Genomic DNA, 15850 nt, shown 5'->3' on the forward strand with positions numbered 1-15850 from the left:
CAAGTGTCCCATAATATTTATTTATTTTATTTTTATTGAGACTTCGATACAAATCAAACCTTATCGTTACCTATTCTCATTGTTTCTGCTAATTTAATGTTTAATTCTATAAAACTAGCTGTTGCCCGCGACTCCGTCCACTTAGTATTCGTTTATCGCTGTCCCGCGGGAACTATGCAATTTTCCGGGATAAAACTATCCTGTGTCCTTCCACGGAACTCAAACTACCTGTATACCGAATTTCATATATACGGTTCAGCGGTTTAGGCGTGATTGAGTAACAAACGTCTAATCTAACCTCTCAACTTGGACATATAACATTAGTAGGATCAAAGCAACTCTCGGATCTCATGGATTTCGCGTGCAAAGCTACTTATAGTCAAGTGTATTATAAAAACATGGTTTAAAGTAAAATTGTATTTATTTTGACCCGTAAGCAATAATTAATCGATATTCAATAGTCCCTGCATCAGGATTCAATTTCTCGTAGTCATCCATGAACTCCTCCCATTTGGCTTTAAGACTGTCGAAAGGATTCAAGCACTTCATTAAATCTGAAAATTAATAACTCATTAGCTACCTGAACTATATACAGTTAACTTAATACACTTATCTTAATACACCACTTTAGATAACACTTCTTATGTAACTTGATACTTCAGTAAATAGGTGCCTTGTGTAGCGTGGGGGTTGCCACAATAGACAAATCTCTCTTCAGGTAGAAGTCAAGTTTTCTATACTTCTTACTATTTTTACCCACGACGAAACGGAGAAGGTATAAATGCGTTTATGGTGAAAGGTTATTTGTTTGTTTGTACGCAAACGAATGTTCCCATTTTGTGGTGTTTAATAGCAAGTCCGTGTAATTTTTTTTACTTTTTTATTCTTCCACTGTCGGCGTGACTGATATGTATATTTATGCCAAATTACAGCTTTCTAGTACTAACGTTCTCTGAGCTTACCCGCGGACAGGCAGAGAGACAGACAGACACAGACGGACAGACATGGCGATACTACGAAACCTCCTAGTTCTACAGAACCCTAAAACTGAAAGATATTTTTTTCAGTACGGTAATACGAAACCTTCTGCGTATTCGACTCATAATTATGTAAGTGATTTTCAGGGTTGCGAGAGATTATGGCAAATAAATTATTTTGCTTTTTTTTGTAGCCCTAAATAGTTCATTATTGATCTCATTTTATGATACTGGCTAACCCTGACGCAGTTCTATCTCAAGCTATTTCAGCCTTCTGGACTGGCAATGCATCTATGACTTTCTGGTGTTGATAAACTGAAACCTAGAAATATAAATAAGTATTTCACGGCCAATACTTACCTCTAAACTCGTTCACGCCACCGTCAAAAATAAAGGTTTTGAGAGGAGCTCTTACATTAATATCCTTGAAGCCGATACGTTCCATCGTATTTCGGAGCTCACTTTCTGGATCCTGGAAATATTTTAAAGTTAATCAATCGTTGAAAATCTAAATAAGTGCAAAGTGGGACGTACGTCCCATGATTTTGCCTCCGAAGTGAGCTAGTGGGGATCCTATGGTAATTAATAAAATATCTTAATTAGTTACTAGGTTTCTTTTTGAGATAAATGACACCCAATTTTAAGTATTTAGCTCCAGTCGATTGAGTTGTACGCAGTCTGTCAGTCAGTTACAGTATTTTTTGTAGATTTTATATAAATACAGTACAGTATTCGTTTATCGCTATCCCGCGATACGTGTATTTTTTCAGGATAAAAACTATATTATTGTTCTTCTCCGGGACTCAAACTATCTGTATACCAAATTGCATCTAAATCGGTTTAGTGGTTTAGACGTGATGAAGTAACATCTTCACAAACGTTCACATTTATAATATTACCTGCTAATGTTTACCCGCGGCTTCGCACACGTAGGTAAATCATTAGATCCAGCAGCTGAATTGAAATTTTGGGACTTTTTTAAATTCCCGTGGGAACTTCGGAAAATTAAATCGTGGTTTTCATTGACGTTACATTTGTCAAATTTTATGACTCTAAGACCAGCGGTTGTCGTTTCGAGATTTTATCCCTATTCCGTGGGAATATCGGAATAAAAAGTAGCTTATTTTTTATTCCAGATGCCCAGCTATCTATATACCAAATTTCATCTAAATCCATCTAGCCGTTTCATCGTGAAGGAGTAACAAACATACTCACTCACTCACTCACTTTCGCATTTATAATATAAGTAGGAAGTAGGTACTCGTAGGAATAGGATAGGATAAATCAATTGCTGGATTTAAGCGCTTGCTGAGCCCTGCACTTGTTGGGCTTGTGAGATTTTCTAATGTTTTTATATGGTCAAAAGATGGTAAGTTAAATATACAAAGGTGTTTCAAAATTAATAACTCTTACATCTATCTATATAGAATAACGCCAAAAATCCATTTTTTAACTTCTTTTGCTAAAGATGGGGAATAAAAATAAATAGTTAGAAACATTGAAAAAAAAACGAGCTTGTAAATAAAACTTTTACGCTAATTCGCTACGCATATTTGATTAGGTAATACTTAGGTAATTCTTGATTATCTTTTAAACAGTTAGGGAAATTAACTGACAACTTACCGCACCTTTAAAATAAAACTGAAATAATTAGAAATTTTCTCATTTCAAAATTCAACCAGATTGTGTTTTATTTAAAGTTTATTTTGGAACTGAATATTTCGAATTGTTTCAGTTTAATTTTAAAGGTGCGTGGTTACTGGAACTAGAGACTTGACATTTAACAGACATAATCCTTGGGGGACATGGAGTTGCATTAAGAAGTTTTTCAAAATCCCGAAATTTAGAAAGCTTTCTAACTTACTATTCGCGGGAACAAAGGTACGGAATAAAACTTGTGTTTTTAAATTCTAGGTTTTTGCGGTTATTTCTGGTTAAGAGGATTGTCGCAGGGTTATCGCAGCGCAGTGTGCGTGAGAAATTTTGTTTCACGTTTCATCCTCGAGATAATAAGTAAATTAACATGTAGTATCGACTTTACGGTACTGGATGCCGCGTTTTTAAGAGTATCTAGAAAAATAAAAATATTTATTGTCTCTGGTCACTCTTACCATAAACAGCTCCCTTCTATAATGTCACTTTTGATTTTGCGCGAACGGATGTCGCGGCAGCTCCCGATATTTTTTTGTAATAACAATGGATAAACAGCAAAAAATAACAAAATACGAACGCAAGATAGAAAAGTTAAGAAAGAAAATAAGAAAGAATGCAGGACGTCGGTCTAGATCACGGACGCGCTCAAGATCGCCGCTGCAGACACGTGCCGGGCCCTCTGCGCCCAGGCGGATCGTTACAGAATACGACAAAGGTAAGAATTCTGAGTTCAAGGTTTTTTTGAAAATAAAAACACGTCATCATTACGTGAGCTGAGGATAAGGACAGTTCCATGTACACTTTCCATGTCCACTTTCCATGTACATACGAGATATGTTTAAACATGAAGACCGGATTGACACGAGATGTCCTTCTTGGTATTTTAAAAAGGCAAAGTGCGAGACACATAGCCCATCTGACTGCTCCCCTAGTCAGGTACATGCCTAAAATAGTGAACCGGAAATGACATAACCTAAAACAACACGTGCGTGACACGAGGTTTTTTTCTTTTTGTTGTTATAAAAATCGTTTATTTGGCTTGTAGGCCCTGAGGACGGTACAATCCATGAAGACGACGCAGCACGCGAGGATGACACAGGCCCAGAAGACAACGACGACGACGACGTGCCCTCGGACGCAGCTCCTGATACCGAGGCAGACACTGAAGGGCACATCCAACCACAACCGAACCCATTGCTGCTAGCACTGGGGCTAGATGAGGTAACCCCAAATAGATGGGGACCAAACATTTTAGCCGAATTGGCATCTAAATGGTCAGAAACCCTCAAAAATGGCATTAGAAAAGAGGAAAAAGAACTCATGCTCAAGGCATACCTAGTGCCAGAAAACTGCCAGCTCCTGTCACCTCCATTATTAAATGGAGAGGTAAACGCAGCTATCAATGAAGCCTGCAAAAATCGTGACAAAACTTTAGCTAACAAACAAAAGGAACTCGGATTAGCCTTGACAGCGCTTGGACTGGCCATTACAGAATTACTTAAGGAATCTCCAGACAACATCAAGATAATGAAACTTCTTAGCGACACTGGCCGCATATTAACTGACTTACACCATGGAGAAAATATCACAAGGAAAGTGTTAATAGCACCATTACTTGACAAAAATTTTTCAAAAATGACTGAAGAAGTGACAAGAGATGAGTTTCTGTTTGGTACAAACTTGTCAGACCGAATAAAAGACAAAATCACAATAGAAAAGTCCAGCCAGCAAATCAAACGACCCCAACCAATACCTACAAAGCCAGCACCCCGACAGGGAAACTGGAATGGTCCGCCTCGTGCATATACACAGTCGAAGATGATGGGTCGAGGCGGACTACGACGTCCAGCTCCACCATCATCCCAACAGAAGAAGCCTGCACAGCCCTCAGCACGACGTCCACAGGCACACCGTCCGGAGAGGAGCTACCAGCGTGCTCGGGGTCGGCGATAAATAACTTACAGGTACATGCAGGAAACCTCACACACTACATTAGGTGTTGGAGTATCCTAACTAAAGACCATCATATTTTACAATGGATACAGGGTTATGAAATTCCCTTTCATAAAATACCCACACAGACTACGCTACCAAATATACCTGACCTGAATGATAAAAACTTACAGGAAGCCATATCTAACCTCTTATTTTTAGGTGCAATACAACCATGTAACGACACACCTGGGCAGTACTTATCCCATATATTTCTGGTTCCCAAGCCAAATGGAAAATTTCGTTTTATATTAAATTTAAAACCCTTAAATAAATTTGTGTATACAACACACTTTAAAATGGAGGATATTCGAACCTCTATCAGACTTATTGACAAAAATCATTACATGACAACAATAGACTTAAAAGAGGCCTACCTCTTGGTCCCTATTGCAGATCACCATAGAAAATATTTAAGATTTAGATTTGATAAATTGTATGAATTTAAAGCATTGCCCTATGGCCTTTGTACGGCTCCTAACACTTTTACAAAACTTTTAAAACCAGTAATTACCTACTTTCGTAAATTAGGATATATTGTTGTAAATTACCTTGATGACATACAATGTATAGCTGCTTCATATGCAGAATGTAAAGCTAACACAGCACATATAATTCAAGTCCTCAAATGCTTAGGTTTCATAATAAATTATGATAAAAGTAAAATGCAACCTTCAAGGCAATGTACATTTTTAGGTTTTTTAATTAATTCACAAAGCTTAACACTGCACTTACCAGTTGAAAAACAATTAAGAATTAGAGATCTAATTGACAATATTTCATCAAAAAAATCTTTAAAAATTAGGGATTGTGCTCAAATACTTGGAACATTAACTGCAGCTTGCCCGGCTGTGTCCTATGGCTGGCTGTATACAAAGCTGCTGGAAAGAGACAAATACCTAGCATTATTAGATTCTGATGACAACTATAATGCAACAATGAATTTGTCTCCAGACTCTAGATTAGATTTACAATGGTGGTATAGAAACATACAGCATAAATACCAATCATTTGAACTCCAAGACTATGTATTGGAAATATTCACTGATGCATCCCTTTTAAAATGGGGAGCACATTGTAACGGGGAAACAATAGGTGGTTTTTGGAGTGAATCTGAAAAGAAAAACCACATTAATTCACTAGAATTAATGGCAGCTTATTTTGGACTACTTTCATTAGCAAAAAACAAATCAGACTGCCATATTCTAATGCGTATTGATAATACAACTGCCATAGCATGTATAAATAAAATGGGCAGTGTTCAGTATGAACACTTCAATCAAATAACCAGAAAGATATGGCAATGGTGTGAGCAGAAAAACATCTGGCTGTATGCATCATACATACGGTCTGAGGAGAATACTGAAGCCGATAGGGAATCCAGAAATAATAATATAGATACTGAGTGGGAATTAGCCAGTTATGCATTTAATAAAATAACTAAGACTTTGGGTAAACCCAACATAGACTTGTTTGCCAACAGAACCAATGCAAAATGTGACAAATATATATCATGGAAAAAAGACCCTTTGGCATATAAGATAGATGCATTCACAGACAACTGGTCCAAACATTTCTTCTACGCTTTCCCTCCCTTTTGCATGATCACTAAATTCTTTCAAAAATTGAAAACTGACAAGGCAAAAGGCATTTTAGTTTTCCCTATGTGGCATTCCCAGGCTTGGTATCCTCTAATAAATAAACATTTAGTGTCCGAACTGATTATATTTAAGCCAAACAATAACTTGCTTTTATCTCCACTTAGAACACAACATCATCTGAGCCACCGGCTTACCCTGGCTGCAGGCATCTTCTGCGGCAAGCATTCCAGCAAAGAGGTTTGCCAGAGAACTCATTAGAAGTAATGCTGTCATCCTTGGCACAAGGTACTATGAAACAATATAATACTACTTATAAAAAATGGTGGATATTTTGTCATCAACACAATATTGATAAGTTTCTAGCTACAACACCTCATGTGATGTCATTCCTATCTCAAGAATTCAACTCTGGCGCCTGTTACGCCACATTAAACTCGGATCGTTCTGCCCTCTCCTTGCTTATAGACTCTAAAATTGGGACTGATATGTGCATAAAGAGGTTCCTGAAGGGTGCATACCGGCTAAGACCATCTCTACCCAAATATACACACACATGGGACCCGGATATTGTGCTTGGTTTCTTAAACAAACTAGATACATCTGTTCTTAGTTTAGATAATCTGTCTCGTAAGCTTGTCACATTACTTTCCCTCTCTACTGCACATCGTGTGCAAACGATCTCATCTATTAAAGTGAATGACATTCATATTAACAATGACAATGTTACCATATTAATAACAGATATAATTAAGACATCAGTTTCTACTAGAAAAACATGTACATTATACTTACCTTACTTTGAAAATCCACAATTATGTCCAGCAAAAACTCTAATTGCATACCTAGATAAGACAAAGTTGTTAAGGAATCAGGAAAACTATCTTATTTTGACATCTAAGCGGCCTTATAAAAAGGCATCTTCACAAACAGTGAGTCGCTGGATCAAGGAAGTATTAAAGCTTAGCGGCATTGATACTTCCTTGTTCTCGTCACATAGTACCAGACATGCAGCTACGTCCAAAGCAAATAATAGAGGAGTTTCTTTAGATATTATTAAAAAGACAGCAGGATGGTCATCAAGATCTCTTGTTTTTGCAAAGCATTACAATTTACCAGTTACACCTATGGTAGACACTACATTTGCTAATTCTGTCTTAAGCTGCTCTAATAATTAATAAAAAAAAAAAAAAAAAAAAAATAAATAATAATAATAAATAAGATTATGATTGTAGTTGAGTTTGGGAACTTTTGTACCTTATAGGTGTGTAGGTAGTATAAGTTGTATTAAAATAATTAAGAACCTACAACCTCAGATTATTAATTAAAAAACATGGGCATGTGTTCAGTATTTTAGGTTTAACAAGGATATAGAGTAAACCCTGGCAGTTTCCTGCAGAGTATACTCTATAGGCCTACATTTTCTATTTTTTGTCCCAACTGGGAAAGTTGATTAAGTACCAATAACTATTATTGATCTCAATTAAATTTAAGGAAAAGACTGTTTTGTTTATTATAAAAACTTTATTTGTGTAAAATAAAAACCTATTAAATAATATACAGTTTTAATTATAAATGGGTCTCCCCCATAGATATTTGCCAACACTAGCTCTAAATATCTACATGTTAATTTACTTATTATCTCGAGGATGAAACGTGAAACAAAATTAATAAATCAGACGAACTTACCCTAAGTGATGTCTGATGATAATTTTGTGAACGTTTCATCCGAAGAGATAATAACCCTCCCATTTAAACAATCTTACCCCTCCACTTGTATTCCTTCTAGTATTGGCAAAAACAATACCACTCCTTGCAGTCGGGTAAAAAGGGTGTGTAGTAGGTATATGCCTGTGTCGTTCCCAGAGATATATAGCTACACACACCATAATATACTTACATGCATACACATGTAGGTATTCTAGCTTACATGCTAAGTTTAGAATCTGGATAGATACTAATCTAGATAGTATCTATCTAGATTCTAGACTTAATAGCTCTAAAAAAGTGACATTATAGAAGGGAGCTGTTTATGGTAAGAGTGACCAGAGACAATAAATATTTTTATTTTTCTAGATACTCTTAAAAACGCGGCATCCAGTACCGTAAAGTCGATACTACATGTTAATTTACTTATTATCTCTTCGGATGAAACGTTCACAAAATTATCATCAGACATCACTTAGGGTAAGTTCGTCTGATTTATTAATTGCACATGTTGTGTTGGTCTTGTTGACGCCAGGACGGAGCCAGCGCGCGGTGAAACAGATAGCAATTTTGAGGATACCTACTCACGTCGCGTATCGGCACTACACAATCATCTTAACATCATATTTTTTATCCTACAGGTTCATTATGAAAATGGTCCACTTAAAATGTAAATAGGTTTCTTACCTTAGAATCGAAATACGGTGAAAGAAATTTTGTCCGGACGTGTGTTAAGTCTTCATTCCACTTCAGCTGCCGAGAAAGCCTATCGTAAATCTCGTAGACAGTGTTGCGACCTAGGAAGATGATGAGACAGTTGCCACCTTCTGCTAACATGTCGTACACATTTGTGAACGCAACTCTGTAAAATGAGTAAGATGTCATCATAATTGTTGTTGTCACTTTACCTACCTAATTGTTGTTTTGTTTTTGGGTATTTATTTGTATGTTATTAATATTACTTTCATTCACTGTACGTAACTTACTGTTCGCCTATCATTTAAGTTTACCTTTAGCTTGAAAAGATCCCCTGATTGTATGTGTAATATATAGATTTTTTGTACTGATTTATGGGCGCGCAATAAAGAATATTTATTGTATTGTATTGTATTGTATCCTTTTTAGGGATAAGTTCGCCTTAGTTCTCTTTTTGTTTTGTTGTTTCTTTTTCTGTTATTCTTGTTATGATTGGTTTTTTGGAGTCTTTATGTATTTTTTATTTCAACTCCAAATTTGTTAATTTTACGGGTATCCCGTGAAACCATATCAAAAATACAAATTGCGACGTGGATGCTCAGACAAACCAGAAAAAGAGACCAGAGCTGGGAATCGAACGCAGGTCCTCAGCAATCCGTGCTGCGTGCTATAACCCCTACACCACCGCTGGACAGGAATCTAGACACGAAATTTTCCTATGCATGCAGTATTATGTATGCTGTAGTATGCGATATTTTTCATACAAATATCTGCCCCGACACGGGAATCGAACCCGGGACCCGGGAGGGGAGTTCAATGGTCAGTCCTGAAATTTATTTATGTCAATATAAAATATTTTACAACAACTTAAAATATAATTTCTTCTTATAACTTAGGATAATATAATATAATTTTCACTTACTCTTGCTCCATAACCCAATGAAAGGTGTACGATGACAGAATGTGGTCGAACCTTCCTTTTAGTTCATCCGGAACCCCTCCTTGAATATCCAACCATATAAACTTAACATTTTCACTTCCATAATGCTCTTGCGCAAATATTATGTTGTTCTCATTGATATCACACCCAACTAACTCCAAAAAATTTTTCGGCATAAACTTTTGCCAAATTTCCATAGTAACACTCCCGTCTCCGCAACCAATATCCATAATTCTTGCATTTTTTTCTTTCCATTTGATTGGGCTTTGTTGTAATATTTCATTTACATCTTTACGGGGCATGTTATTTACTTTTTGATATGATTTTGGGTCGTTCATGTTACTGATCCAAAGAAATAAATAATCGATTAGTTGAAGGATCTATTTATAACGTCTTATCTCTCGCTTTGCGTCTTAACTCGTACCACAGAATATATAATAGTACTAACGTACAGAATGGCCACGCTCCGCCCCGCACCGGTTCGAGTTACCCCACCCCTCAAGCGCAGATTGCAGGAAAACCGCAGGAAAGCAGTCGGGTGCGCGACGCGATGTATGTCGGCCGCACGGCGCTAAGTTCGGGAGCAATCATTTTGCGAAATCGTAACGGTACCCTACCTACTTCCTTTTTCTAAATAAATAATGATTTCTGAAATTATCGCGATTAATGCATGAAATAACTATCTACCGAATAATTCTTTTAAGTTTGTAGTCGTATATCTATTGTAATTGAAAATAATAATGCTTAAAATACGCAAACATACACATTTTAAGTAGGTTTAAATAAATCGAGGATATTCTGGCAGAACCGGATAAGTGCACAATATTTATTTTTTATACGGTTTTGCTTTAAAAAAATCCACTTATTCTGTTTTGCCAGCATACCCCCGAAATAGGTAAGATTAACGATTACATTTATTTGCACATATCTAAGCCATACCTACATATGAGTACCTTTAAATGTCATTGGTAGCACTTATAGTATTATACGGTTTTGCAATAGTCAGCCCTGTGCAGCTTACGCACACATTGACGCGTGTACAGACGTCGTCGTGCCTATGTAGATTCAAGAACGCGTATTTTGTACGGCGTGGCCGCCCTGTGCTCGTACCATGAGAGCGCAAATGAAAACACTACCAGCGAGGACCTTTGACTCGTGTCTATTGTATTTTTCTTTTTCACCTATGATGAGTTCTGTGACACTTGAAAATTTTCCGAATTACGCATACTATGTTCGCAAAATATATTTTTTAAATAATTTCTATTTTGAAGCAAAATAATCAAAAAAATATAAAACTGAAACTGTACTTTTTAAAAATATATAGCAATATCAGTGTCCATTAAAAAGACTCCATCGAATACGGTACAAAAATATTTATTTTTTTAAATGACGCAATGTGTGAAACGGAACAGAGTAGTGACGTGACACAAGATTATCGGCAATTGTCGCGGTTCATTTTTCGATAACAGTGAACACTAAGATTATATTAAATTTTTAAACAAAACTTGCAAGATTTTGTAAACGCGGCTATTTGGAACGCGGCCGCAGCCATCTTGTGCCTCTTGTGGCCAGTGCTTGTCAGTATCACTGTCAGTATGAGTGCGTCTGCCTTGTATACGAGTTGAGTTTCTGTTGCATTTTCTTTGCATTGTATTTTGTTATTGTTCATTTCTCTTATTTATTGTTGTTGACTTTAGTTACTGTTTCTCGTTAAGTTTGTTGTTATTTTTTGGCAAAATGTCGAAACGGTTTAAAAAGACGGTTTTGAACTCCCAGTCGGGAGTTTGTAATTCGTTTGAGGTATTATTTCGAGCGAGAACGAGAAAACGGCGGCCCGGTGGGCGGAAAACTGGACAAATATTTTTTTTTTTAATATAATGCAACTTCTCCAAAAATAGGCACGAATAACTGTTAGAAAAATCGATAGTTTACTCGATAAATGGTACATCTCTAAAACTGTCAAACTCGAAACGTCACAGAACTCATCATAGGTGAAAAATATTATAGAATAGAAATATTCACAACGCGAGCGAACCGGTTTATTTGTTACAATTCGTGACATTCATCATCATCATCACCATCATCTCAGCCTATAAGTATACATCCAACTGCTGGGCACAGGCCTCCTCCCAGAATAAGAGGGCTCAAGAGGGGGGGGGGGGACATTATGGGTACTAAATCTATTGCTGTTAGTATTGAGGCAAACAACAACATGAAGACATGCATCAGTAGAATTTAATAGATAGAATATTTACACTTAATTGTACTTTTGCCAGTGTTCCTGGGCGCACAAGTCACTTTTTAGTGCCAAATTAGATGGTACCGTAAAATGAGGTTACTTTGCCCCCACTGGGTAACTATGCTCCGTTTCTGTATTTTGTTTAAATGTCTTGCAAGTCGAAGTTTCGGTACCCAATTACACTTCCCAATAAAGTGGCAACACTGAGCTTCAATTTTTGCTCCGATATTTTCTTTTCTTTTCCTGTCACCAAATCAATTCAATGCACCAAACGCCTCCTAGTATAAATTACGAATAAAATCAAATTCAGGAGCATAGCTACCCAAACGCCGGGAAACATTGCTCCAAAATTAAAGTTTTAATATAAATATACTAGCGAACCGCCCCGGCTTCGCACGGGCAAAGTAAAAAAAACAGCCAAGTGCGAGTCGGACTCTCGTACGAAGGGTTCCGTACCTATACAACATTAGACATTAGCATAAACCGGCAAAAAAAACCACGTTTGCTGTATGGGAGCCCACCTTAAATATTTATTTTATTTGAATTTAATTATTTATTTTTAAAGTAAATTTATACAAATAAATATTCTGTGAATATTTCAAGCAACTACCTGTTGCCGTTATTAATATCGAGCAAAAAAATCACGTTTGTTGTATGTATGGGAGCCCCCCTTAACAATTTATTTTGTTCTGTTTTTAGTATTTGTTGTCATAGCGGCAATAGAAATAGGTACATCATCTGTGAAAGTTTCAACTGTCTAGCTATCACGATTCATGAGACACTGCCTAGTGACAGACAGACAGACGGACAGTGGAGTCTTAGAGACTCTATACCCGACACAGCCCAACACGCACAAAGCCGGGCGCGTCAACGTAGCATTTTTTGGTTAGATTGATATTTTTATATTTCGTAATATCTTTTGAATGGAATGTCCGATTTGAATAATTCAAAAAGTAAAAAAGTAGTTATAGTGACATAACTACAATAGTTGGACATATGGTATGGTGAAGTTTTTTGTAGATCTTGATGTATTCTTTTTTTTGTTCTATAATCAATAGTTTCTACAGCGCATGCGATGAAAGATGTTTTATGGCAATTTTTTTTTACACTGAGTTACATTATTGTAGTTTTAGTACGCCCCTAATTTTTTCTGTTAATACATATGACATTTCGGAATAATTGAGTATTCTAATAGTGAAAGAATTTTTAAAATCGGTCCAGTAGTTTTTGAGTTCAATCGTAACAAACATCCAAAAATCCAAAACTTTCGTCTTTATAATATTAGTATAGAAGTATAGATTAAGCCAACATTATGACGTAGTTTAAGCAAGCCAGCATGATAGTAGGGATGAGCTACTTTACATAAAAACATATATGAACATACCACAGCATATACATTTTCAAAATAAAACAAAGATTAGGAATTTGGAGCAAATATCGGAGCAAAGTAACCACGTTTACGGTACGTAATTACTATGCAATAACACTATACTAAAAATATATTAAAAAGGGAAATAAATATTGTATTAATATAGCGTATCGAAAATGAAGTGCAAAAATGTAACAACGAAGAAAATGATAACCGCCTGATTTTAGAAACCATCGGGAGTGCTACCTTCTGGCCGAAAGACGTCAAGACGTTTTGTCAGTCGCCAGTAAATTTTTAGGATGTGTTTTGTGAGCATTATGACGTATATTTACTTATAGTTAAAACATTTAATAACCGCTGTATAATACTTACCAGACGGCCCACTGCCGACGATCTAAATAGAATCATGTAGCGACAGCGATGGGAAAGCATTCTTTAATCAGGTGACGCAATACTTTAAGGACGTAGTTCTGCAAACTGGAACCAATCCACACAGTGACAGTTTTGAGAAAATACCGATTTTGTTAGAAAAGTGTAAAGAAAAAGTTTTAACAATGTTTTGAACAAAAATAAATTTTAATATTATTAAATTACAGTGCTTTACGTTTGTCAATAAAAATTATTTGTAAAATCCTATTGTATACCATTTTTTTTTATTTTAAAACCGACTGGTTCCTTATAGCAAAAAGTCTTGTGTGTGGGTTGGTTCCTTATTGTTTATGTAAAATAAATAAAATAAAAATATTAGAAATTTAAAACACCTAGTCTAACAACTGGTAGCATGGTGTACGGTTGTGTCACCCTGAAGATGAGCTCTGGTTGCGTCAGTGTAGTGTGGTGGTGGTGATAGATGGGTTTGTGTGATTTATGTGTGTTCTTACAGTGTGGAGGTGGAGGAACTGGATGAACACGCATATTTTGCATAAGCTTAGCTATCGTAAGGTCGCGGGTGGGCAAGGAAATTATTTTAGTTCATTTAAAACACCACTTTTTGCATACGTTTATTAAAAATATAGTACTTACTAAACTGCTTCCTAAACGTCCTAGTTCTGAAGGCCTGAATCCCATAATGTCTCATTGTATAAAAATATGACTAACACGACTAAATGATAAATATAACTGAAATAGATCATCTGCATTATTTCCAATCTATTATCTAACACCCTGAGGCCCATTCTCGGTAAGGTCCAGATGCATCTATGATGCTTCGTACATGTCGTGTCGAGTCGACGAGAATTGACCAGCTGATCCAGTCATGCAGATGGACTGGGGCCTCATTCTACATTGTCTCTTTCCATATTGTATTGTCTATGTGGTGGCAGCTCTTATTGACTTGACAGTAAAGGCGATCGAGTCGAAAACAATTCGATTGCAATAGGTGTAAATAAAACCAAAATAGAATGAGACCCCTGGACTCTCGGACATATGGACTATCCTACATTAGGGCATTATAACCTTCGAACTTTTTGACAATGGACAATGTGACACCTGGACGTTCTGACATTTGGAAATGTATGCCCCTAAAGGTTTTGGTCTTCCACTGCACTCTCCTTCAGTTTTTTGCTGGGATGTGGTGTCTTGAATATAAAATGTTCCTGAAGTTTCCCTAACATTAGGTGTATCGCCATCATCAAAAATATTGTTTCAGGCTCTCACACAGAAATTATTTGATCATCGACTTCAGCAGTTTCATGTTGAGAACAAATAGGACCTGGCCTAACTGCGTCTGGCTAATTGCTTAGGATGTCGTTTCTCACTCTAGGTATTTGGATGATATCTGCATGTGTAATACCGGAGATCAAAGAAATTGAATTATATATTATACTATCATCACTAGAACTATAATCGAAACTATTGTCATAATTAGGATCTTTAACCGAATCATCGCAATCGCGTAAAAGTTGTGAAAATTTGACACGATTTTGCAATGTTAGAAAAAGGGTACCACATAAATGACGTAAGTAACAAAAAAAAACTACTATAAGTGAATAATGTTAAAATATGTATAAAAGTCAAGTACCTTGCATATAATATTGTAAAATTTTATTGCACGAGTTGATTGGTTGATAACTTTGTCGGTGTAATATTTTTATAGGTTAAAATTGACAGATCACTTTGATCTTTACACAGTTGATAGAAGGTACATTCAGAAAAGTTTCTGCATACTTATCTCAATTTTGGCAAGTTGATGGGTTGGTTCCGGTTTGCAGAACTACGTCCATTAATAGTACATTGTGTCTTAAGGGCGGTAAAGAAGAAATTACGAACAAGAGTCTATTAGAAGCCCAAAGTCGAAGACTGAGGGAGGGCTTTTTAATGAGTCGATGTTCGTAATTCTAGTACCGCCCGTGCGACATACAATGTTTTTCATCACATTTGCGAGTAAAATTGTATATTTGTAAAAGAAGAACTAATATTTTTTCAAAAATTGCCTATACCGCTGACTGTGCCCTTGCCCCCCCCCCCCCTACCCACCCCCGCAGCATGTGCCCGACGTGCAATTTAATGATAACCTTACTGACCCTCTTTTGATAGAAACTTGATTACTTTTTAATCGACTCCAAAAAAAGGAGGTTATCAATTCGGTTGTTACCTCAGAACTCAGTCATTTATGAACCGATTAAAACAACATTTTTTCATTCGTATTACCTCCCATTAGGTCCCATAAGCAGCAAATTA

The 15850-nt window shown here is 36.4% G+C and overlaps 2 protein-coding genes across 3 annotated transcripts; one reads left to right on the plus strand and one right to left on the minus strand.

Annotated features, from left to right (window-relative positions):
• Nucleotides 1-402: 402 nt before the first annotated feature.
• LOC141427552 (juvenile hormone acid O-methyltransferase-like) lies at nt 403-13583 on the minus strand. Of its 2 annotated transcripts, XM_074087104.1 has the most exons (5): nt 13544-13583; nt 9546-9905; nt 8615-8789; nt 1338-1449; nt 403-554 (listed from the first exon to the last, which is right to left on the minus strand). In XM_074087104.1, exons 2-5 carry the CDS (start codon nt 9899-9901, stop codon nt 421-423), a joined length of 777 nt encoding a protein of 258 aa, XP_073943205.1. In that variant the 5' UTR covers nt 9902-9905; nt 13544-13583; the 3' UTR covers nt 403-420. The 2 variants fall into 2 exon arrangements, with proteins under 2 accessions (XP_073943205.1, XP_073943204.1); XM_074087103.1 differs by lacking the exon at nt 13544-13583 and having other exon boundaries at nt 9546-10153.
• LOC141427137 (uncharacterized) lies at nt 2983-7376 on the plus strand. The gene is made up of 3 exons (XM_074086373.1): nt 2983-3345; nt 3676-4594; nt 6388-7376. The coding sequence occupies exons 1-2, from the start codon at nt 3174-3176 to the stop codon at nt 4581-4583; spliced, it is 1080 nt and encodes a 359-aa protein (XP_073942474.1). The 5' UTR covers nt 2983-3173; the 3' UTR covers nt 4584-4594; nt 6388-7376.
• Nucleotides 13584-15850: the final 2267 nt, after the last annotated feature.

The sequence above is a fragment of the Choristoneura fumiferana genome, chromosome 4 (genome assembly GCF_025370935.1).
Source record: "Choristoneura fumiferana chromosome 4, NRCan_CFum_1, whole genome shotgun sequence".
Classification (NCBI taxonomy): Eukaryota; Metazoa; Arthropoda; class Insecta; order Lepidoptera; family Tortricidae; genus Choristoneura; species Choristoneura fumiferana.

Bases quoted from the DNA above. Each gene is read 5' to 3' on its own strand.
- LOC141427137 (XM_074086373.1), top strand. From the start codon at position 3,174: ATGGATAAACAGCAAAAAATAACAAAATACGAACGCAAGATAGAAAAG. The intron at 3,346-3,675 runs GTAAGAATTCTG...TTTGGCTTGTAG, and splicing joins CGTTACAGAATACGACAAAG to GCCCTGAGGACGGTACAATC.
- LOC141427552 (XM_074087104.1), bottom strand. From the start codon at position 9,901: ATGAACGACCCAAAATCATATCAAAAAGTAAATAACATGCCCCGTAAA. The intron at 8,790-9,545 runs GTAAGTGAAAAT...CTCATTTTACAG, and splicing joins CATTGGGTTATGGAGCAAGA to AGTTGCGTTCACAAATGTGT. The intron at 1,450-8,614 runs GTAAGAAACCTA...AAATATTTCCAG, and splicing joins CACCGTATTTCGATTCTAAG to GATCCAGAAAGTGAGCTCCG.